The 24,143-nt window shown below is 43.3% G+C and overlaps 2 protein-coding genes and 1 pseudogene across 7 annotated transcripts in view; all 3 read right to left on the minus strand.

Moving 5' to 3' along the window:
* The window catches only part of ZNF112 (zinc finger protein 112), a 29,114-nt gene extending 27,848 nt beyond the window's left edge, over positions 1-1,266 (minus strand). For 2 of the 5 annotated variants that reach the window (XM_086352954.1, XM_086352956.1), the window contains exon 1: positions 1,172-1,266. Coding sequence is in view for 2 of the 5 variants with exons in the window: in XM_086352955.1 (XP_086209081.1) it covers positions 727-897 (171 nt within the window). In the remaining 3 variants the exon portion in view is untranslated. The other 3 variants (XM_086352953.1, XM_086352955.1, XM_086352951.1) reach the window with 3 other exon arrangements.
* Positions 1,267-5,778: 4,512 nt separating this feature from the next.
* On the minus strand, positions 5,779-12,348 carry ZNF285 (zinc finger protein 285; annotated as a pseudogene). The gene has a single exon (XR_015146156.1). The product of XR_015146156.1 is annotated as a zinc finger protein 285 (transcript).
* Positions 12,349-12,970: 622 nt separating this feature from the next.
* On the minus strand, positions 12,971-18,993 carry LOC147354006 (zinc finger protein 806-like). Its single transcript, XM_086353043.1, has 3 exons — positions 14,894-18,993; positions 14,102-14,228; positions 12,971-13,482 (listed from the first exon to the last, which is right to left on the minus strand). Exons 1-3 carry the CDS (start codon positions 14,906-14,908, stop codon positions 13,361-13,363), a joined length of 264 nt encoding a protein of 87 aa, XP_086209169.1. The 5' UTR covers positions 14,909-18,993; the 3' UTR covers positions 12,971-13,360.
* Between the last annotated feature and the right edge of the window lie 5,150 nt (positions 18,994-24,143).

The following is a 24,143-nucleotide window of genomic DNA, read 5'->3' on the forward strand; positions in this document are numbered from 1 at the left end:
TAATCATTAACTATGCCCAAGCACTCCCCCATCCCTTCTAGCATTTATTCAACAAATATCAGGGCATCTTTGTAGAAGAATTTGTCCATGAGTGGCATGAATGTCTTCTCCCCTGTGAAGAGATGATGTAAGAGGAAGAAGGATGCTAAGTCCCACTCAGGTGAGGCTCTGCTGTCTGGGGCCAAAGGGGCATTCCCTTCTCACTGCAGCCTTTTTCAAGAAGTCAAGGCTGTGAAGCAGAAAGGAACCTGAGAGAAATTGGAACTCCATCAGCATTCCCGCATAAATCTCAGTGCACACCCCAGACTACGGGCAGAACTGACCCTCTCCAAAAATTTAAATTTAAAAATCATTAGGAATCTGGGTACAGCCCTGACTCCTTCAGGAACAGAGAACGGCCAGGAACACTGCTGCAAGAGCTCTGACCTCACCCCAGGTTCACAGAAGCCTTTAGGAAACCAAGCGCTCCTCGGGAAATTAAAAAATACTAGTAACAAGAGACCTTGTGATTTTTAACCACAGGTTAGCCTCTGTTCTAAGTCTTTGCCTATACATTCTCATTTAACTCTCAAACTACCCCTATTAGGTTGACACTGCGGCTTCCCATATGGCTCAGTGGTAAAGAATCTGCCTGCCAAGGCAGGAGACGAAAGAGACGCGGGTTAGATCCCAGGGTTGGGAAGATCCCCAGGAGGACAGCTCGGCAACCCACTCCAGTATTCTCACCTGGAAAACTCCATGGACAGGGGAGGCTGGCGGGCTGTAGTTCATGGGGTCGCAAAGAGTTGGACAACCGAGCACACATACACAGGTAGACACTAATATCAACTTTAAAGAAGAGGAAACGGAGGCAGAGACGTTAAGACTCTCGTGGAATATACTGTTAGGAAGCGTCATCACGGGCTGGTGGTCAAGAAACGGGTTGGGAAAGTACAGAACCCAGGAGACAAACCAAACCCAGCGACAGAGGGCCCTGGCCGGGGGCCCCTAAACGGGGGATACACCGACAGTCCCGCGCTCCAGGAGGCTTAGTCAAAGGGAGCACCATCCCCGCTGCGCCGCAGGCGGTTCCTTCCACCAGACCGAGGGCCAGGTCGCTACTGGCCCACAACAAAGCGAAGAAAGGTCAGTGTGGACGCGGAGAGAGGGGACCGGCAAACGGAGGGCTCACCTTTCCGAGAAGAACGAAGGCCGCGGCCTCGCGTACCTGAGCCGGAAGTGACTCTGCCTACAGAGACCTCCCGGACTACGCTTCCCAGAATTCCCGACAGGAGCATGGACACAACCACCGCCTGGAGCGGAAATTCTTCAAAGACGGTATTCCCGTACTACACTAACCAGAATTTCCAGGCACGTCCTAATCTTCGAAAGGGCTGGTCGCTATACTGAGCTTGTGGATTGTATTTTCACAGCATCCCTGCTCGGAACGAATTTCGTAACCCCGCCTCCCTGGAGCCGAAACGTTTCCAAACCTAGAGCGCTCTACTACACAATTCTGTTATTTTCTCTAGCAGACAATGCATTAACACCGCCTTTTCAGAGCGTAGTTGTCTCTGGGATTATTAAGAATTCAATATTTTCTTTATGCTTTATATAGTCTCTTAATTATCTACAACGTTTCATTATTCAGTTATCCAACCATTATTTCAGTAAAGTATCTACTTACTATTACTTGAAATAAAATACAATAAAAAGCTGGATATGCATGAGAAAGCTCACTAGAAACACAATCATTTACATACTTTCTTGGTCTTTTACAAACTATTCCTTCTAGACTAGACAACAAACAAATCAAAATGAGGTTGGGGACTGCAAATACCTTGGTTCAATTCCCAATTCAGGTTCTTAGTAGTTGGATGACCTCAGCTAGGAAAATTTTGCTCTGAGTCTCAATGTCCTCCTTTTTAAATGGGCAGATAACCCACCTCCCTGGGCTTTTGTGAGAATTAAATGTGGTGATTTGTATCAAGCCCTTAAAATGGCTATTATCAGTATTATTTATGCCCAAGTATTCCTCCTACCCACTCCTATTTTATTCAACAAATATTTAAATATGTAGCAGACTGTGTAATAATTATTAAAAGAAACTTCTCCACTGAGAAGACAGATGATATGGCAAAAAGAAGGATGTTAAATCCTACTCAGGCTAAGGTTCTGCTGCTAGGACCTGGAATTATTCAATTCTCCTTCCTACAGCCCTCTTCAAGTTAGGGCTAAGAAAGGAAAGGAAGCAGGGAGAAATCAGAACTCTGTCTCCCTTGCACAGACACACTATCCTGGAGACACATACACACATACCAACTCCACTTCTGAGACAGAACATGAATCCAGAAGGAATCAAGGAATAGCCCAGATTCCTGCAGGGATCAGAGGGCTAGTAGTACTGCAGGTGGAAATCTGATCTCTTCCTGGACTCATACAAGTTTTCAGGTAACTGAATATCTGGAATCAAGATTGCTAGAAGTATCAATAATCTCAGATATACAGATAACACCACCCTTATGGCAGAAAGAGAAGAAGAACTAAAGAGCCTCTTAATGAAAGTGAAAGAGGAGAGTGAAAAAGCTGGCTTAAAACTCAACATTCAAAAAACTAAGATCATGGCATCCAGTCCCAACACTTCATGGCAAATAGATAGGGAAACAATGGAAACAGTAAGAGACTATTTTCTTGGGCTCCAAAATCACAGCAGATGGTGATTGCAAGCATAAAATTAAAAGATGTTTGTTCCTTGGAAGAAAAGCTATGACCAACATTGACAGCATATTAAAAAGCAGAGACATTACTTTGCCGATAAAGGTCCGTCTAGTCAAAACTACGGTTTTTCCAGTAGTCATGTATGGATATGAGAGTTGGACCATAAAGAAAGCTGAGCACCAAAGAATTGACGCTTTTGAACAGTGGTGTTGGAGAAAACTCTTGAGAGTCCCTTGGACTGCAAGGAGATCCAACCAGTCCATCCTAAAGGAAATCAGTCCTGAATATTCATTGGAGGGACTGATGCTTAAGTTTCAATATTTTGGCCACCTCATGCAAAGAGTTGACTCATTGGAAAAGACCCTGATGCTGGGAAAGATTGAAGGCAGGAGGAGAAGGGGACAACAGAGGGTGAGATGACTGGATGGCATCACTGACTCTATGGTCATGTTTGAGCAAGCTCCAGGAATTGGTGATGGACAGGGGAGCCTGGCGTGCTGCAGTCCAGGTGTTCCCAAAGAGTTGGACAGGACTGAGTGACTGAACTAAACTGAACATTCCTCAGGAAATACATTAGCTAAAGAAATCTTTCACCCTTTTATTTGTGACTATCTCATTTAACTCTCCAAACAATTTTACTAGGTAGTTAATGTCATGCCCCTTATTTTACAGAAAACAAATCCCACCTCTTTTAAGTTGTCACAGAGCACCAGGTTGAGTTCCCTGTGTACCCACAATTCTTGATTATGCTCCCGGAATTCCCCAGGAGATAATGGTCACACCACGCCCCTCTGCAGAGGCAGTTGGCTACCTATACAGAGCTGTTGGACTACACTTTCCAGAACCCCTATGTCATTGCCTTCCTAGGACAGAAGGTCAGCTACTACCCTTAGAGCCTGGATTACATTTCATAGGATTCCAGAACACAGTCAAGAAACTTGATTCAACATGTTCATTTATTGGATAATCAATCTAATTTTTCATGTATGTACTTGCTATAGCAATTGCTTCTTTTAAAACCTTGCCTATTCATATCCTTTGTAGTCATATCTATATTCCTATTGGGGTTTCATTATCTTAAGATTCATGTTAAGGATTTTAATCCATTTTCTAGCATATATGCCTGTATATGTCAAATAGGTTAATATATGTCAATAGGTCAGTATTTTCAGCCCAGTTGACTGTCTTTTGTATGCTGCCTTTTTAACACAGGGAAATTAAAATTGTTTCATACATAATTGATTATTGTTGGCTGGAGCTTTGTGCATCCATAACGACCAGCTTTTTCTATGCGCCATTACTATTCCATATGTTTTTAACTTCATTTAACTTCCACAATCCCACTGAGTAAGTACTATATAATTATACGCCACCGACTAGGCTTCTCCATCCATGGGATTTTCCAGGCAAGAGTACTGGAGTGGGGTGCCACTGCCTTCTCCGGATTCAGAGATTAACTTGCCCAAAGTTAAAAACACTAGCAAGTGGCCGTGCTGATTGCGAATCAAGGACAGGCTGGGGGAATACAGAACCCAGAAGTGAAGTGAAATGAAAGTGTTAATCACTCAGTCGTGTCTGACTCTCTGCGACCCCACAAACTGTAGCCCACCAGGCTTCTCTGTTCATGGGATTCTCTAGGCAAGAATACTGCAGTGGATTGCCATTCTCTTCTCCAGGGGATCGAACCATGGTCTCCTGCATTGCAGACAGATTCTTTACCTTTGAGCTATGGGGAAGTCCAAGTGCTAGTGGTCACTAGTATAGTGAATGCTCAGTCGCTTCAATCAAGTCCGACTCTGTGCAACCGCATGGACTGTAGCCTGCCAGGCTCCTCAGTCCACGGATTTTTCAGGGAAGAATACTGGAGTGGGTTGCCAAGTCCTCCTCCAGGGGATCTTCCCGACCCAGGTATCCAACCCGTGTCTCTTCTGGGTCTCCTGCACTGCAGGCGGGTTCACCGGGGAAGCCCATCCATCAAAAAAGCCATGTACTATACCAGCCCGCTCCCAACCAACTGCTCTGCAAACGCTAGGATTTTCTGCCGAGAAGGAAACGCAAATGCTTCTAACCATTGTCACCCACCGACCATCGCTTCTCTTCCAGGACCACTGTTGGCCCCTTGCCTAGACTGAGGAAGCGCGGAGCTGTTACTGGGATTCAAGTCAACACTGCACAAAGAAAGTGATGGCCGCAACCTCCCGTGAAACGGAAGTTCTTGCGAGTCACTTCGCAGGTTCCGGAGACTCTCCGAGAGGGCAACACCCCGCACTCCTGAATAGGAAGTGTTGATTGCACGAAACTTCTGGACTACAGTTCCCAGGAATCCCAAAGGGGTATGCGACTACAGCCCTGCCTGTCTGGGGGGGAACTGCTTCCGACTACACCTCCCAGAATCCTCTGCATGGTCGTGCTTCCGCCTTCCCTCCACTATTTCTTTGAGTTAAACTCAACCTGAGTCATTTAAGCACGGTTAGCATTTGGCCTTTTTGTTTTTTGTAAAAAAAAAATTTTTTTTTTTTTTTCAAGAAGAAAACTAGAACGTGGGCATTTAAAGGAACTATAGATATTTAGAGGGGAAAAAGAGAAGATTCTCACATGTAAAGAAAATGAACAAATTTTAGCAGGAAAGCTATGCCTATGACAAGACTTGCTCTGTGCTGCACTGGACATCGACCTTAAGGAACATGGAATCTCCGATTTGGTTTGACTCCATTGTCTCTTTATATATGTCTGTATTCATCTACTTCTGACTTTGCTGTCTAGCATATACTATGTACTCCAAGATGCCAAGCACAAGGAGTTCCAAGCACAGGCCATAAAACAAACTGCTTCCTTGTTTCTGACAAATGAGAAGAGCAGCATGGGCAAAGAACTGGAGAAAATACTGTAATAGGAAAAAAGTTTCTTTCCTTGGAATTTTTTAAGTTCAAACTCAAGCTTTCCTTTGACTACTCCTATATTGTTCTTTTTGATACTGTATATTTGCTATGAATCTTTTTAGACAAGGTGAGGTCATTATTATTTAGGGCTGGGGGATAGGTAAGTTGATGTGGGAGATGGAGTCCATATAACGACAACAAGTGAAACTACAGGAAGTATGTACTTAGCACTTTCTTCTGGGCAGGAAATAATTTAAAAAGCGAAACTTCTAAAAATAGTACATAGTATTTCGAATAGTAACATGAAGTTCAGTTCAGTTCAGTTGCTCAGTCCTGTCCAACTCTTTGCAACCCCATGAATTGCAGCACGCCAGGCCTCCCTGTCCATCACCAACTCCCGGAGTTCACTCAGACACACTTCCATCAAGTCGGTGATGCCGTCCAGCCATCTCATCCTCTGTCGTCCCCTTCTCCTCCTGCCCCCAATCCCTCCCAGCATCAGAGTCTTTTCCAATGAGTCAACTCTTCGCATGAGGTGGCCAAAGTCCTGGAGTTTCAGCTTCAGCATCATTCCTTCCAAAGAAATCCCAGGGCTGATCTCCTTCAGAATGGACTGGTTGGATCTCCTTGCAGTCCAAGGGACTCTCAAGAGTCTTCTCCAACACCACAGTTCAAAAGCATCAATTCTTTGGCGCTCAGCTTTCTTCACAGTCCAACTCTCACATCCATACATGACTACTGAAAAACCATAGCCTTGACTAAACGGACCTTTGTAGGCAAAGTAATGTCTCTGCTTTTGAATATGCTGTCTAGTTTGGTCATAACTTTCCTTCCAAGGAGTAAGCGTCTTTTAATTTCATGGCTGCAGTCACCATCTGCAGTGATTTTGGAGCCCCCCAAAATAAAGTCTGACACTGTTTCCATTGTACAAAACACTAGCTTTGTTTGTAGTGATGCTTTCTAAGGCCCACTTGACTTCACATTCCAGGATGTCTGGCTCTAGGTGAGTGATCACACCATTGTGATTATCTTGGTCCTGAAGATCTTTTTTGTAACATGAAGTATTAAATACATATAGGTTAAATTCAACACTTATCAACATTATGCCACACTGGCTTCATGTATCACTTTAAAATTTTGTTACTAAAGAATTTTAAGGACTTCCCAGGTGGTGCAGTGGTAAAGAATCTGCCTGCCAATGCAGGAAACGCAAGATATGCAGTTCCATCCCAGGGTCAGGAAGATCCCCTGGAGCAGGAAATGGCAACCCATTCCAGTATTCTTGCCAGGGAAATCCCATGGACAGAGGAGCCTGGTGGGCTACAGTCCATGGGGTTTCAAAGAGTCAGAGGCAACTAAGCACACTTATAAAGAATTTTAAAGCAGTCTTTAACACTATCATTTCCTTTCAAATATCATATTGCTTAAAAATAATAAAATTATTTTACAGCTGGTTTACTCCAGTCAGTATCCAAATTGATGACTTCTTTGTATTTGATTGCTATCTCACCTGAGGCTCATTTATTCTAAAACTATATCCTACACCATTTACAGCCACCACCACCTCTAATGTCCTTGAACTGTTGGAGAAACAAAGATGTCAAATTATGTGTCTGAATTCTGGATTTGTCTATTGGCTTCTCGTACTTTCTCCTCAAAACTTCTAAACATCCTATAAGTAGAATTTTTATTTAAAGGCTATCTTAGATACAGGTTTTTTTGTTTTTCCTTTTGGCAAAAACATGTCACAGAAAGGAACGGAAATATTTGAACATGAAACATACTCTGTTCAAACAAAGCCAATGCAAAGCCTGGGCAAGTTTCTGAAGAGAAAAACCAAAATCAATAACAGCAAATATGTTAAAAACACCTAACTTAAAACAAGGAAACCATTACCACAAATCACATCTCATGATCCTCTATATTACAGATTCTATCTTTGAGAAAGGAAAGAGAATATTTGGTAATCTCAGTTTTGAAGTTTCACATATATTAAACAGGATAAGATAACAGCAAAGATTTTTCATATGAGGAAAATAATTTGGAGAAAACATTTCCTATGTTAAACATATCCCCACTTGTGTTAAATCCCCCAAGCAAACCTTGCAACAACACTGAGAAGTGCAATGTAGAGCAGTGGTGGAGCACTGGTCCCAGTGCTGCTCTGCATCCTACTCTTGTCTATTATAGATCATACTTGATCTTCTATAACTTGATGTTTTCTCCAAACAATATGTGAAAACGTATAGGTCTAAATCATTTTAATGGTTGGTATTATTCCTTTCTGTGGGCTTCCCAGGTGGTACAGTGGGGTAAAGAATGCACCTACCAATGCAGGAGACTCAAGAGATGCAGGGAACATCTCCTAAGAGAAGGGAATGGCAACCCACTTGAGTATTCTTGCCTGGAAAATTCCATGGACAGAGGAGCCAGGTGGGCTATAGTCCATGGGGTTACAAAGAGTCAGACACACCCACACATTATTCCATTATATGAGGATGACATAATTTGCTCAATCTCTTATTCATAGAACTTTAGGTTGTCTGCAACTTTTATTACTGCAAATATTCTTAGAATATGCTCCCTTCTTTAAACCGTCTTTTCCAACCTGTGCAATCATGTCTTAAAGACAAATTCTGAGCAGTTGCATTAGTGGTTGAAAGATAATGCTCCTTATACACTTTGATACATATATATAAAATCCTCTTCAGAAGTTACACCTGTTTTTTTTTTTTTTTTCACTAACATATGGTAAGGATGCTAACTTTTTTCTACTCCCTTACTGACACTGAGTTTAGTTAATCTGTCACTATTGCCAACCTGAATTGGTAAGAATGCAATACTTCAGGGGTGGTTTTATTTGCATTTGAATGGCTGTTTCATATACAAGCAATAACTAGTATGAAAATGTAATGTAAAAAAAAAAACAACAACAACAACTAAAGGGACTTCCCTGGTGGTCCAGAGGTTAAGAATTCACTTTGCAATGCAGGGGTTTCAGGTTCAATCCCTGGTCAGGGAACAAAGATCCCACGGGCCACAGCTAAGACCTGATGCAGCCAAATAAATATTCTTTTAAAAAGGAAAGAAAACTAGGGATAAAATATGATCAAAATAACAAACAAAATAATCATACAAAAATACATTGTTATTGAAGATACTGTAAAAATATGTCCTCCTCCAAAATCCAACTATAATCCCAAACTGAATCACAGTTTTGATAGGAACATGACAAAATGAGCACCTTCTAAAAACCCATTATTAAACAAGATGCTGAGAAAGAGTGGTGTCTGCTTCTGACAATGAACACTTTGGCTTGGAAAATAGAACCAGTAGGAATATGAATACATATCAGTGTCTCTGCCACACCCTTAAAATATCACTTCCACAGAGCTTCTCGACTGTATGAAGAATCTAATGGATTTGAAAACCTGAGTATGGCCTAATTCTTACCATAATAATAACACAGCTTTCATCTCTGAGCACTATTTTTAATGTTCTTAGCAGAGAATACATTTCTAGAGGAGATTCTAAAAACAAGCAAAAACACCTACAGGTTTTGGCTGGACTGAAGTTCTTGCTGGCTCCATCCCAATTAGAATTTCCTTCCTGGGCACACCCATTAATGGAAATTTGACCTCTAAATACTGTCATTGCCACAAACAGCCCATTTGTCAAGAATCACTTTCTTGGCCTATGACAGCTGATGGGCATTTCAAGAAAGGTGTTGAGATCCACAGTAGTTTCCTGGAATGCCCTTGAGAAACATGTGCTTTAGTGCTGCACGCTGACATCATGGGTGGCAGCGTCCCTGTCCTTTGCTCCTCCAGCCCTCTCAATGGCTGAGTGTCTCTCATCTGAAACACCTAGAGTGGCTTCTGTTTTCCTCAATGAACTCAGACTGGCTACATTTATAATGTTTCTGTCCTCTTGTGGAGTCTTGGCTGAGTAAGAAGGTCCAAGCTATATATTTCCTGAGCCTTGTTGTGTTCATGACATGCATAGTCCATCTCATCCCTATGAACTCTCTAATGGGCAAGAAGATATGAGTTACAACTGATGCCCTTCTCACACTCCTTACACTTATAGGGCCTCTCTCCTATGTGGACTCAGAGATGAACCTGAAGATCTGAGTTCCAACTGAAGCCCTTCCCACAACCGTCATATTTATATGGCTTCTCTTGGGTGTGATCTCTCTGATGTAAGTGAAAATAGAAGCCCTTATCACACACTTGGCACACGTGAGGCTTTTCTCCTGTGTGAACTCTCTGATGAGTGTGCAGAACTGAGGTGTATGTGAAAGCCTTCCTGCACACATCACATTTGTAGGGTTTCTCCCCTGTGTGCACCCTCTAGTGAGTGTGCAGGTGTGTGCTTTGGCTGAAGCTCTTCCCACCCTCGTCACACTCGTAAGGCTTCTTCCCCATGTGCAGCTTCTGGTGAACTTGGAGAATGGAGCTGGAACTGACACATTTGCTGTACTCGCTGCATTTGTAGGGTTTCTCCCCTCTGTGGACCCTCTGATGGACAAGAAGGTTGGAGCTCTGATCAAAGTCCTTCCCACACTTGGCGCACTTATACGGCCTTTTCCCACTGTGGACCCTCTGATGGAAACACAGGAGCAACCCAAATCTGAACCCCTTCCCACACACATCACAGGTGTAGGGTATCTCCCCCATGTGGACTCAGCGATGGTTATGAAGAGAGGAATCTCAACTGAAGCCTTTGCCACATTCCACGCATTTATAGGGCTTGTCTCCTGGAGGGCCATTGGGATTTCTAGGAAGGTTTGAGTTCTGTTTGCAGCCCTGAGCCCACTCTTGACCTTCACAAGTTTCCTCCCCTGAATGGGTTTTATCGTGAACAGTATGTTCTGAGCTCTGGCTAAAGTGCCTTCCATACCTATGGTGTTTATAAGATATTCCTCCGTGTGAGCACTGTGATGAACATGAGCATCATCTGTGAAGCCCATTCCAGGGTTATTACATCTGAAAGTGTGCCACACTGCATGGACATGTGACTGTGTTTGACTGTTGACTTTATAACCAAGTGTTTCCCACAGTTGGTGTATCTACAAAGTTCCTCTCCTTTACATTCTTGGGAATCATCATAATCACTCAAGGTCTGAAAGAAGCTGTCATCACACCGAGCACATCCATCCAGTTTCTCTTCTATCTGCTTTCTCCGAGAATTATGGGGCTCAGTCGTTAGGTTGGCTTTCTTCCAGGATTCTGGGGTAAGGACCTGTGTCAGGATTTCCTAAGCTGTGATGTCTTGATTTTCTAAATTAATGGCATTTATTACATGGTTTTCATTTTCAGAAATCTGAACAGACACTCCTGGCCACTCTTCACAGAGGGAAATGTCTCCTAAATACTGGGGACAATCTCCTTGAAGATTCATAATAACATAATCATGACTCATGGTCAATTCACTGATCCTTTGGTTCCAAATTTGCCAAAAGTAGAGCACTTCTGGAGAAGGCAATGGCATCCCACTCCAGTCCTCTTGCCTGGAGAATCCCATGGACAGAGGAGCCTGGTGGGCTGAAGTCCATGGGGTCACTGGGAGTCGGACACGACTGAGTGACTTCACTTTGATTTTCACTTTCATGCATTGGAGGAGGAAATGGCAACCCACTCCATTGTTCTTGCCTGGAGAGTCCCATGGACAGAGGAGCCTGGTGGGCTGCAGTCCATGGGGTCACACAGAGTCGGACACGACTGAAGCGACTTAGCAGCAGCAGCAGCAGCAGCAGCAGAGCACTTCTGGTGAGAGGTAACTCAAGCCTTTTTCCTGAAGGTTCATAAGGTTGTTTTTAATCCTGTCTTCTATGAGGAGAAAGAGAATTTGGCTAAGCAAACAAGTAGATCATCTATCCAAAGGCTCTGAGGATATGAAGATGGGTGGGATGAGAAGTTGCCACTGGATCCTAGTTGTGTATGAAACAATTAGAAACCTAATCATTCTAATCTGTGAGCTGCCAATCAAAAACCACTGACTGCAGATGCATCAAAAGAAATAATGGAAACAATTATAAAGGAAGAAATTCACCTCTCTGCTATTAGAGTAGTCCATAAAAAGACTTTAGTCGTTTTGCTAATTTGTTTTTAAGTAATGGATTTGATATCCATGACCTCTAAAGCCTATAGTTTTTTCAGCAATATTTAAAAATAAATTTATCTAGAATAACTTTTCTTCCAAAATACACAAGCTTTTATAGTTTTTAAGCACATATTTACTGTGAGACAACTTTAAAACTTAATAATCTCTGTGTGGGTACTTTTGTAAGAATTATGTATATCTGTGAGGCTTTAAGGAGAAGGCAATGGCACCCAACTCCAGTACTCTTGCCTGGAAAATCCCATGGATGGAGGAGCCTAGTAGGCTGCAGTCCATGGGGTCGCTAAGAGTCAGACACAACTGAGCGACTCCACTTTCACTTTCCACTTTCATGCATTGGAGAAGGAAATGGCAACCCACTCCAGTGTTCTTGCCTGGAGAATCCCAGGGACGGGGGAGCCTGGTGGGCTGCCATCTCTGGGGTCACACAGAGTCGGACACAACTGAAGTGACTTAGCAGCAGCAGCAGTGAGGCTTTAAAGGGAGATGCACTTTTAAACACTGTACATATTGAACCACACTGAAATGGAATGCACCATACTTAAAATGTGTTGTTCACTGTGAATTCATTTTCAACATATTCTTGGTTATTGCTGTTTCTGACTGAAGGGGTGAGTATACATCAGAAAGAATCATCATAGCTACCACACCATGTGACTATTTATTTATTACATGATATGAAGTTAGAAGAACAAAAATACGTAAAAAGACAAAAACAAAAACCCCCAAACATAAGGGGAAGGTTCCTATATGATTTATGTAATATATATAATAATGGAGTTCTGGACATGGTGAGAGATATAAAGGATCCTGTAGAAGGTTGCAGAAACAAGCAACAAGTCCTCTCTCCTAACCGAGTCCTTGCCTTTACATCAGCTATTAAATGCGACAGAACTATCATGTTTATTTGTGTACAGCATGCACAACTGAACACAGCGGGCCTACAGCTGCAGTGGGGATTGAAATGGGGATAATTTTGTGAAATATGGGGACATCCTTTTTCTTTCCCTGAGGTTTTCTGGCTTTGTGAAGAGATAAAATCCCTCAAGACCCTATAGTCCAATTCCCAACTTCTCCCCTTTGAAGTTATTGCAGAATCTCTAACAGCCATGGCTAGGAGAATGGGCAGTGTGGAATTGTTCACGGCCTGGCACCCAGGAAGCAAGATTGTATGAAAAGTTCATAAGAAATAGAGGGTTGAAGATGGTCACAACACCTTGGCACCCAAAAATAGGCTTCACAAAATGTCACAAACATCATCTGGACACTGCTTCTAGTTCAAGGTAATTTTCTGATTCATTTTATTGAGTGACTTTGGTTCATAAAGTGGTGTCAGAGGAAACAGGAACAGGCTTAAAGCAGTAGTTTTCCAACTGTTTGGACTGTACCCATAGCAAGAAAAGCATTTACACTGTGACCCAGTACCTACACAGACACACAGACCAGAAACTAAAATACTGTGATCAGTTGAGGCTTACCTTACCAGGTGCAACGTACTCTGATAAATCCTTTCATGTTCTAGTCCATGGATTTGTTTTGCTTTTTAAAAACTGCTAGCTATGGCATGGTCACTTCATTTCAGGACTCACCAATGGGGTCAGTCCTGCACATTGAGACCAAGGATCTCTGTTTACAATCTATGGACATGGCAGTACTTCATGTCACCTGGTTATTACAAGCACAGGGCTGAGGGTCAGACTGGGAGGTTCAAATCCCAGTGCCTCTGACAAGCTGGGTGATCCTGGGCAAGTTACTCGTCCACTCTGCGCCTCAGTTGTTTGCTCTGTAGAAGGGGGACAATAAGAGCAACTATCTCATAAACTAAACCGAGGTCACAGATACCTGTATACAGGGCTCTGAGAAATTGAAGCTAGGATAGATATTGACCAGCAAGAGGGCAAATAAGCGGACACTCGTAGTGTACTGACTACCAACCTGATCCTAACTTGCTTCCTTTAATACCAGTTTTTCCAAAACATTGGTTAAAAAAAAAGAAAACTGAAAAAAAAAAAAAAAAACCCCACCCTGGTTTTATTCTAGAGGCAACCAAGGGACCAAGGCCTTGGTAATGTGTGAACTTCCTCAGTCCTGTTCTGGAAAATATGAAGGAATGAGAGCCTAAACACATGATGAGATCAATGTAGGCTTGCCAACTGCACCGGATGCCCACTGGCAGGGGGCACAGGCCAGAGGAGAGCTCCCTCACCCACCCACAACTCACAAGGGACCACCTGCTCACAGTTATTAAAACTCATTAACTGCAGGTTGTCATCTGCATGTGTATCCCTTAGGAGGTTTCCCTTTGTGCTCCAGCTGAAATATTCTATCCAGTTTGAAGCTGCTCACTTGAGAAAATGGGACCAGTGGTTTGATACTTAGTTACAGGGGCTTGTTGTCCTCACCCACGGAGACCAGGTTCCTGAAGTTCTCCAGCATCACATCTTGGTACAGGTTTATCTGGGCAGAGTCCAAGAGTGCCAGCTCTTCCTTGGAGAAGACCATGGCCACGTCCTTGAAGGTCAAGGTTTCCTGAAACATCAAGCACATGCCACGTTCATCATCTGCACCAGTGACTCCTGGATGAAGAGCTACATTGGAAGCTTCTGTATCAGTCATTAAGTTTTTATCTTTTTGCTCCACATCCTCTTAGTTCCCTGACCAGGAATTGAACCTGGAGCCACAGCTGTGAAAGCATGGAGTTCTAACCCCACCAAGGAGTTCTCCAAACCCTTGCTTTTGTTTTCTTTTAAAAAAATATTTATGTATTTGGCTGCCTTTCAGCATGCTGGTTGTGCCACAGCATGTGGGATCTTAGTTCCCAGACCAGGAATTGAACCCATGTCCCCTGCATTGCAAGGTGGATTCTTAACCACTGGATCACCAGGGAAGTCCCTTACTCTTGATTTCTGTACTTATCTCTCATGGACCAGGGACAAGCACCTCATTGACTGGCACTGGTAAGCAAACTGAACTTGGGAACAACCCTGGATCAGACAGCCTGACATTTCTGAGCCTGTTGCTTAATTTCCCAAAGGGAATAATACCACTACCTTTCCCAGCTGTTATAAATAAGGTAAAGTGCCTACCACACAGAAGTCACTCAAAAATTGCTGACTTGCTTTTGGAAAATAGAGATACCCAGCTCCTCAGAGTGGACACAGCATTTAAGACAAAGAAAGGAAACTTCAACTTACCTGGAGCTTAATCATACTGTCTTCCTCTTAGAGAGAGCAGGAGCCAGAGAAACCAGAACTGCAAAGGAGAATCCATGAGACCGGGGGTTTAACAAGTTGTGAATGAATATTGGTTCCTTCTGGACTGGACAGTTTTCTCACACATTCTTTTTTTCCCAAGATGTCTTTTCCTCTCCTCTTACTCTCACCAGACGAGATTCCCACCTCCTCAAGCCGCCCACCCACCAATCCCATCCCAGACACCTGTATAACTCCTCTTTCCTCAAGCTTTTGGGTCAAACTGTCACATTTTCTTTCAATATTTATTTTCTTGGCCGTGCTGGGCCTCAGGTGTGGCACACAGGATCTTCAGTCTTGACTGCAGCATAGTTGTGGCATGTGGGAATCTAGTTCCCTGACACGGAATTGAACCTGGGCCCCCTGTACTGGGAGTGTGGAGCCTTAGCTATTGGGCCACCAGGGAAATCCTGCCATTAGGTTTTCAACATAATGAATTTGAGGGGGACACAAACATTCAGACTATGGCAGGTACCACTTCTCCTACGATAGTGTTATACTGCAGTGGTTTAATTGCCTTCTGCCTCTGTCTCTAAGCTCAGAGAGGACAGGGACTGCATTCCCTCATGTAACACATACTTATTTAGTGCCTACTGAGTACGAAGCTCATGGCATCTGGTCCCACCACTTCATGGGAAATAGATGGGGAAACAGTGGAAACAGTCTCAGACTTTATTTTTCTGGGCTCCAAAATCATTGCAGATGGTGACTGCAGCCATGAAATTAAAAGACGCTTACTCCTTGGAAGGAAAGTTATGACCAACCTAGATAGCATATTCAAAAGCAGAGACATTACTTTGCCAACAAAAGTCTGTCTAGTCAAGGCTATGGTTTTTCCAGTGGCCATGTATGGATGTGAGAGTTGGACTGTGAAGAAAGCTGAGTGCTGAAGAATTGATGCTTTTGAACTGTGGTGTTGGAGAAGACTCTTGAGAGTCCCTTGGACTGCAAGGAGATCCAACCAGTCCATTCTGAAGGAGATCAGCCCTGGGATTTCTTTGCAGGGAATGATGCTGAAGCTGAAACTTCAGTACTTTGGCCACCTCATTCGAAGAGTTGACTCATTGGAAAAGACTCTGATGCTGGGAGGGATTGGGGGCAGGAGGAGAAGGGGACAACAGAGGATGAGATGGCTGGATGGCATCACCGATTCAATGGAAGTGAGTTTGAGTGAACTCCGGGAGTTGGTGATGGACAGGGAGGCCTGGCGTGCTGCGATTCATGGGGTTGCAAAGAGTCAGACACGACTGAGCAACTGAACTGAACTGAACTGAACTGAGTGCCAGGCAGTGATCTGGACACTGAAGATACCACAGTGATCAATGCTATGGAGCAAAAAATTAAAAAAGCAGGGAAGGGGGACTGGAAGTGAAACAGGGTGGTCAGGAAATGTCTCACTGAGGTGATACTTAATGAAGTAAGGGAGTGGGCAATGCAAGTATGTGTACAGAGCATTCTAGACGGAGGAAATAGCAAGTGCAAAGACCTTGGGGTGGCAGCATGCACATGGCTCAAGTGGAGTGAGTGTGAGAATGAGCCAGAGGGAACAGAGTGCAGGTAAAGGGAGCCAGGTAGTAGATGCTATAAGAACACTTGAAGGTTTGGACTGCTAGTCTCATTAGTTAGAAGTAATGGGAGGATTCTGAACAGAGGAGTGACATGATTCAACTTAGGTATTAACAGGATCATGCTAGCTGCTGTGATGAATGGACTGCCAATTGGGATTGACATATATATACTATTGATGCTATGTATGAAATGGATAACTAGTGAGAACCTACTGTATAGCCGAGGGAATTCTATTCAATGCTCTGTGTTGATCTAAATGGGAAGGAAATAAAAAAAAAAACAGGGGATATATATATAGCTGATTCAGGGCTTCCTTGCTGGCTCAGGCAGTAAAGAATCTGCCTTCTATGTAGGAGACCCAGGTTCGATCCCTCAGTTGGGAAGATCTCCTGGAGGAGGGAATGCCTACCCACTCCAGTACTCTTGCCTGAAGAATTCCATGGACAAAGGAACCTGGCGGGCTACAGTCCATAGGGTCACAAAGAGCCAGATACAACTGAGCGACACACACACACATACACACACACATAGGTGATTCATTTTGCTGTACAGTAGAAACTAACACAACATTGTAAAGTAACTATACTCCAATAAAAATTAACTTTAAATCCCCACAAAACCAGAATAGACATATACACAAAGAATGGACTACCAACGGTAAGAAAGGGAGCAGGAAGACTAGATAGGTGGTTTTCAGGAAATCCCAGTCAGAGATGACGGTGCCTTGGATCAGAGAAGCAGAGGTGGAGGTAGTGAGAAATGGCAGGGATCAGGATTTATACCAATGATCTGGTCGATACGATCTGTTGATGATTTGCATGTGGGCAGAGAAAGAAAGAAAGGAGAGGAAACTTTGGCTTCAGTTACTGCAAAGACGGAGTTGTCCTTGACAGAGATGGGGAAGTCCATAGGAGGGACAGGTTTTGTAAGGAGAATCAGAAGTTCAGTTTTGGAAATAATAGGTTTGAGATGTTGAAAAACACACTGATATTCACAGAGATAGAATTGAAAAACTGTCCCATTTCCAAGGGGCAAAAGACATAAACGACCTCAACTTTACTGAGAAAGGAAGAAAATTACAGAATTTTATTGAAAGGCCTGAAACTTTGACTACACCTTGGAGCTCACAGGGACTCCCAGGGCATTGGGGTCTAGTCTGAAGGGGGATTTCCAAGGTCTGGCCCCACATACTATGTGCAACTAAGAGGAAAATCCAACTTTCCTATGCTTCAGGTATTTCCTAGCTAGTTAACTGGAAAATTGTTTCCAAAATATTGTATTATGGAAATTTCTAACATATACAGAGGCAGACAGAATAGCACAGTGAACCCCCAGGTACCAGTCACTTGGTTTAAACAATTATTAACATGTGGTCACTCTTGTTTCAACTACACCTCTACCCATTCCCCACATATTCACATACTATTTTGAAGCAATTCCCTGACATATTATTCTGTCCATACGTATTTCAGTAAGTAGCTCTAAAAGATATGAAATCATCTTTAAAATGTTAATGTGACACCTCAACAATTCTCTAATGTTATCAAATGTAGTCAGTGTTCATATTTGTTGACTGCAGTTTAACAATTTACAATTTGCTATGTGTCTTATAATCCTCAAAAATAGCACTCTGTCTTCATACTGTATTCAGAGACATACTCCCGGCCAGGACATACAGAGAAGGGATGTACAGTTTGAGTTGCCCCCCTATTTCCAGAGGTCAGAACTTCTGCCCTAAAGTCAAGATTGCCCCGCTGGAGTCAAGAGCTGCCACACCCCAAACGCAGAAACCTTCAGAAACGAAGACTCCAAGGATGTTGGATGCTGAGCCGGAATCGCCCCTCCGCCGAAACGAGGAATGAACAGACCAAGCTGTCCTTCCTCTCGGAGATGACCCAACTGCTTGGGTCAATTTCTCTCCCCATCAGGGAGGGAGGGTGTGTGGGTGTGTGTGTCACTCAGTCCTGTCCGTGTCCGACTCTTTGTGACCCCATGGACTGTAGCCCGCCAGGCTCCTCTGTTCTCTCCAGGCAAGAATACTGGAGTGGGTTGCCATTCCCGACTCCAGAGGATCTTCCTGACCCGGGGAATCGAACCCGGGTCTCCGGCATTGCGGGCAGATTCTTTGCTGACTGAGCTACCAGGAAAACCCTCCCCATCATGGGCGCATGGCCCAAATCAGCATCTTCAAAACCTGAGGCCACGCCCCCTGCCCCCCGCCTGGGTTGAGATGCACGTGCCAAGACTCACACCAACTCTGACCCGGAGTTGCACATCCTACAAACCTGCAGGGGCACCACCTCGCAAACCAGCCCAAGCTCCCCACTCCGGATCCCATTCCAGGGATGTCGGGCGGGAGCCCCTCACCACTTCACCTCGCCAAGGAAGTCCTTTTATCGGTCACTAGTCCCCGCTTCCTACGCCTCCCATTCCAGTTCACAAGGTCGGGCTACAGTTTCACAACCCCCACCCCCACCCCCCCATACACAGTGACTCCGAGCCACACTCACCTCAGCGCCCCAAATAATGTGGCCCATAGCATCCGTCCCGGCCCATGGCGCATGCGCGAGGTAGCCTGTGGACTACAATCCCCAGAAGCCCCTGCGCGGCACTAGGGCCGTGCCAGGTTGCTCGTAGTTTACAGTGCTGCAGGGACTAAAGCTCAATATTCATCAGCCGTTAAAAAGAATACATTTGAATCAGTTCTAATGAAAAAAAAAAGAAAAAAAAAATAAAGCTCCACATTCAGAAAACGAAGATCATGGCATCCGGTCCCATCACTTCATGGGAAATAGATGGGCAAACAGTGGAAACAGTGTCAGACTTTATTTTTGGGGGCTCCAAAATCACTGCAGATGGTGACTGCAGCCATGAAATTAAAAGACGCTTACTCCTTGGAAGGAAAGTTATGACCAACCTAGATAGCATATTCAGAAGCAGAGACATTACTTTGCCAACAAAAGTCCGTCTAGTCAAGGCTATGGTTTTTCCTGTGGTCATGTATGGATGTTAGAGCTGGACTGTGAAGAAGGCTGAGCGCCGAAGAATTGATGCTTTTGAACTGTGGTGTTGGAGAAGACTCTTGAGAGTCCCCTGGACTGCAAGGAGATCCAACCAGTCCATTCTGAAGGAGATCAGCCCTGGGATTTCTTTGGAAGGAATGATGTTAAAGCTGAAACTCCAGTACTTTGGCCACCTCATGCCAAGAGCTGACTCATTGGAAAAGACTCTGATGCTGGGAGGGATTGAGGGCAGGAGGAGAAGGGGACGACAGAGGATGAGATGACTGGATGGCATCACTGACTCGATGGATGTGAGTCTGAGGTGAACTCCGGGAGTTGGTGATGGACAGGGAGGCCTGGTGTGCTGCGATTCATGGGGTCGCAAAGAGTCGGACACGACTGAGTGACTGAACTGAACTGAACTGAGGGACCACCTGGACTCTATCTTTGTAAAATAATAACAACAATCACAGCAGTGATAAAATAACAGCAAAATGTTAAAAATAAATTTAAAAAATCTCTACCCAAGATAAAAAAGAAGAGTGAAGAGTCAATGTCTTACCACCTAAAAATGAGCACTTGTTATATTTTAGTGAAAATCTTTAAAGGTACTTATTCTGTAGGCATATCCTTTACTTTTGTTTGTTTTTGTTTCAACTGTTTATTAACCAGATTACAAAAATAATCCTGCTAGATACCTTAGTTCATCCTTGTAATAAGCCTGGTCTTCCCTGTTGCCAGCATCTCCACCTTCTACAAAATGGGTGGTCTTTTTCTTAATTCCACTTCGTAGAGAAGACAATTTAAAGGGCCAAAGGAAGTTGTTTGCTTCTTTGAAACGTTTTCCAATGGTATAGATCTCATGAATCAGATCCTCCATGCATATTTCCCAAGAGATCGAGCAATCAATGCGTTGTCTGTCAGGGCAATTCGCTTCTTGTTGATTTTGCCATAACCACGCTTGTAGATCAGTTCATTTGCTGCAGTCCATGGGGTCGCTAGGAGTCGGACACGACTGAGCGACTTCACTTTCACTTTTCACTTTCATGCATTGGAGAAGGAAATGGCAACCCACTCCAGTGTTCTTGCCTGGAGAATCCCAGGGATGGGGGAGCCTGGTGGGTTGCCATCTATAGGGTCGCACAGAGTCGGACACGACTGAAGCGACTTAGCAGCAGCAGCAGCATGCAATGTATGGCTCCATAATTCTCAGCATGTTAATTGAAGCCTTGTTGAGCTTCACAAAGGTGCCACAGAAGATCTGCTGGAGGCGAAGGAGCTGCAGCACCTTTCGAACCTTCAGGCTCACACCGTTGATACCTCTGATTCTGATGACAAATGCCAATTTGGGTTTCGCGGGTACATAGAAGTCGCCGGCTTTTCGTGCCATCCTAGCCACTCGAATGTCAGTTCTGTACGTCTGCCTGTATTCCTTGTGATATGCTTAGCTTTTTCATAGATAAGCTTCCTCCTTGCCATTCGAAGCATCTTTTAGGCAAACTTCCTTCGCAGGCGCTTGATCTTAAGCTCTGAGAAATTCTTTCGCTTTTTCGTAAGGGTTTCTGGCACAGCAGGAACCTTCTTTTTCTTCTCTTCTGCTCCCTCCATGGTGCCAGCCGGGAAAGAGGCTATCTTTTACTTTTATAAACACACAAGTTTTCAATTAAAATTTACTTCCCTTTGTTTTCAGGATTTGTTTCCATTTAAGAAGACTCTGGGAAATCTTCCACAGGACACCTGACTTTTCCCCTTAGGAGAAGCAGAAAGACGTAGGAACTAGTCAGTAGGTGCTGTCCTTTATCAGGGAATTGTAGGAGTTTGGGGTTCTCTTCAAAGAGATACATTTCAACAAACTATGAAAACATGGAAAGCTTTCACATTCTCTTTGAAAGCTCCCTTGTTGGGACTTAATGTTTTTTCTCATTTTAAGATTTCTATTAAACATTTTCATTTTTCAATACCTTAAATTTGAATTGGGCCTTAAAATTAAATAAGGAGTATATTAGAGCCTATAATTCTGACCTATAAAGAGTCAAAACAAACAAAACACCCCAAAAATGGATGAGAACTATCTCTGTCGGCTCTAAGTCTAGATTAGACAGTTGGTGATTGGCAGGAGCTGAAAGGATTACATTCAACAATAGCTTAACATTGAAACTTGGGGCACACAAAGAGAACGGTAAAATAAATGCTTTGGGCCTGTCTCTTGTCATTTGATGAAATGTTTCACTGTGACTTTTTAAAAAATCTAGTAAAATCTGCCACAGAGATGACAGTCACCCTTAATTATGGCAGAGCTTAACAGTCTTTTTTTATCAGATGGAGAGGAGGATGGTTTCTATAATACATCTCAGTAATACTTGTGATAAATAGGTAGATCCTCCATTTCTGAATTAATTTATCCACTTTAGTCCCTCCTCTCTTACCTCATCTTCCATTACGTCCTCACTTGCCCATTCTGGTCCAATGTTGGGCTTCGTGTTATCCGTCAAACCTGATCACTGTTCCTCTGCTGGTATGTTCTTTACCTCAGTGGCCACAAAGTTTGCTTCACCTTCTTTATTCTTTGCTGAAATGTTACTCTCAGGGAGGTCTACTATTTAAAAGTGTAACAGCCCCGGGCACTTCATCACCTGCCTCACCCCACTTTCCCTTTCCTTTCTTGGTACTTATCACCTTCTGAAATGCAGGCAAGCATTGAAAAGCAGAGACATTACTTTGCCAACAAAGGTCTGTCTAGTCAAGGCTATGGTTTTTCCTGTGGTCATGTATGGATGTGAGAGTTGGACTGTGAAGAAAGCTAAGCGCTGAAGAATTGATGCTTTTGAACTGTGGTGTTGGAGAAGACTCTTGAGAGTCCCTTGGACTGCAAGGAGATCCAACCAGTCCATTCTGAAGGAGATCAGCCCTGGGATTTCTTTGGAAGGAATGATGTTAAAGCTGAAACTCCAGTACTTTGGCCACCTCATGCGAAGAGTTGACTCATTGGAAAAAACTCTGATGCTGGGAGGGATTGGGGGCAGGAGGAGAAGGGGATGACGGAGGATGAGATGGCTGGATGGCATCACTTACTCGATGGACGTGAGTCTGGTTGAACTCCAGGAGTTGGTGATGGACAGGGAGGCCTGGCATGCTGCAATTCATGGGGTCGCAGAGTCAGACATGACTGAGCGACTGAACTGAACTGAACTGATACCTTGTTTTATTGAACTCCACAGATACTATGCTTTTACAAAGTGACAGTTTGTAGCAAGCCTGTGGCAAGCAAGTGTATCAGCACCATTTTTTCAACAGTATTTGCTCACTTTGTATCTCTGTGTCACACTTTGGCAATTCTTGCAATATTTCAAACTTTTTCATCATTGCTGTATTTGTTAGGTTGATCTATGATTGGTGATCTTTTAAAAAAAATTTTATTTGTTAAAAACCTTTTACTGTGATCAGTGATTTCTGATGTTAACTGTTGCAAAAAGATTACAACTCACTGAAGACTCAGACGATGGTTAGCATTTTTTAGCAAGAGTATTTTATCATTTTGGCTGTGCTGTGTGTCTTGCAGGATCTTAGTTTCCCAATCAGAGGTTGGGTCCACAGCAATAAAAGCACCCAATTCTAACCAATGGACCCCCAGGGAATTCCCCAGGGAAAAAGTATTTTTGAATTAAGGTGTGTATTTATTTTTTAGATATAATGCTACTGCATACTTAATAGACTACAATATATAGTACTACAGACATAAGTTTCATGTACACTGGGAAACCAAAAAATTCATGTGACCTGCTTTACTGCAGTATTTGCTTATAGCAGTGGTTTGGAATCAAATCTGCAAATCTTTGAGATGTGTGTGTCACTTAGATTCCTTTCCTTGCAGCCCCAGGTAGCAGAAAGGGACTCAGCCCAGGTCATGCCTCAGGCCTCCAGAGTCATCCAGGTAGAGACATCAGACTAGAGTTATGGTGCACTATTCTCTATTGAAGCCAGGCTTGTGGGCTCCCGGATCCCAGAAGGCCAAAATGTAGGACACAAGTACTAAACAGGTCCTCCCAATGATCCAGAACACCTCATCTTCTACCAGCCAGCAAAAATGATGCAGCCTCTGAAAGTATCTAAATCACAAATTTCACAGTTCACTTGTACACCTTGTATTTGGTACTAGGTGCTAAGTGAATAGTAGAAAAAGAAAAAAAATTATAGAGTTTATAACCTGGATCCTTGACCATACGGGATTACTCCAGCAGACTAATTTCTTTTTTTTAAACAATAGCTTTACTGTTGTTATAAAATTAATGTATACTTTTTGTAATAAATATGTAGAAGTCCGTGAAAGTATTACAGACCCCGTATTCCGTCTGCTAGAAATAAGCACTTATGATACTGACCTTTCACACATTATTTTTCCTTCTCTCTTTATAAACACACACACACAATAAGAACAAAATGGGGTCATAGTATAATTGTCATTCTACAAGTTTTCTTGTTCTCTAAATAGTTTGTAGGCAACTTTCGATGTCATTACAGGTGTGCCTGAATATTTTTAGTGGTTTGTCCTCATATACATATGCCTTAACTTACTACAACTGGAGAATTAACATTTGTGGGGTTTTCCTATGGTTAAAAAAAAA

The sequence above is a fragment of the Bos grunniens genome, chromosome 18 (genome assembly GCF_055505025.1).
Source record: "Bos grunniens cultivar Pamir isolate PY7600 chromosome 18, Bosgru_T2T1.0, whole genome shotgun sequence".
Lineage (NCBI taxonomy): Eukaryota > Metazoa > Chordata > Mammalia > Artiodactyla > Bovidae > Bos > Bos grunniens.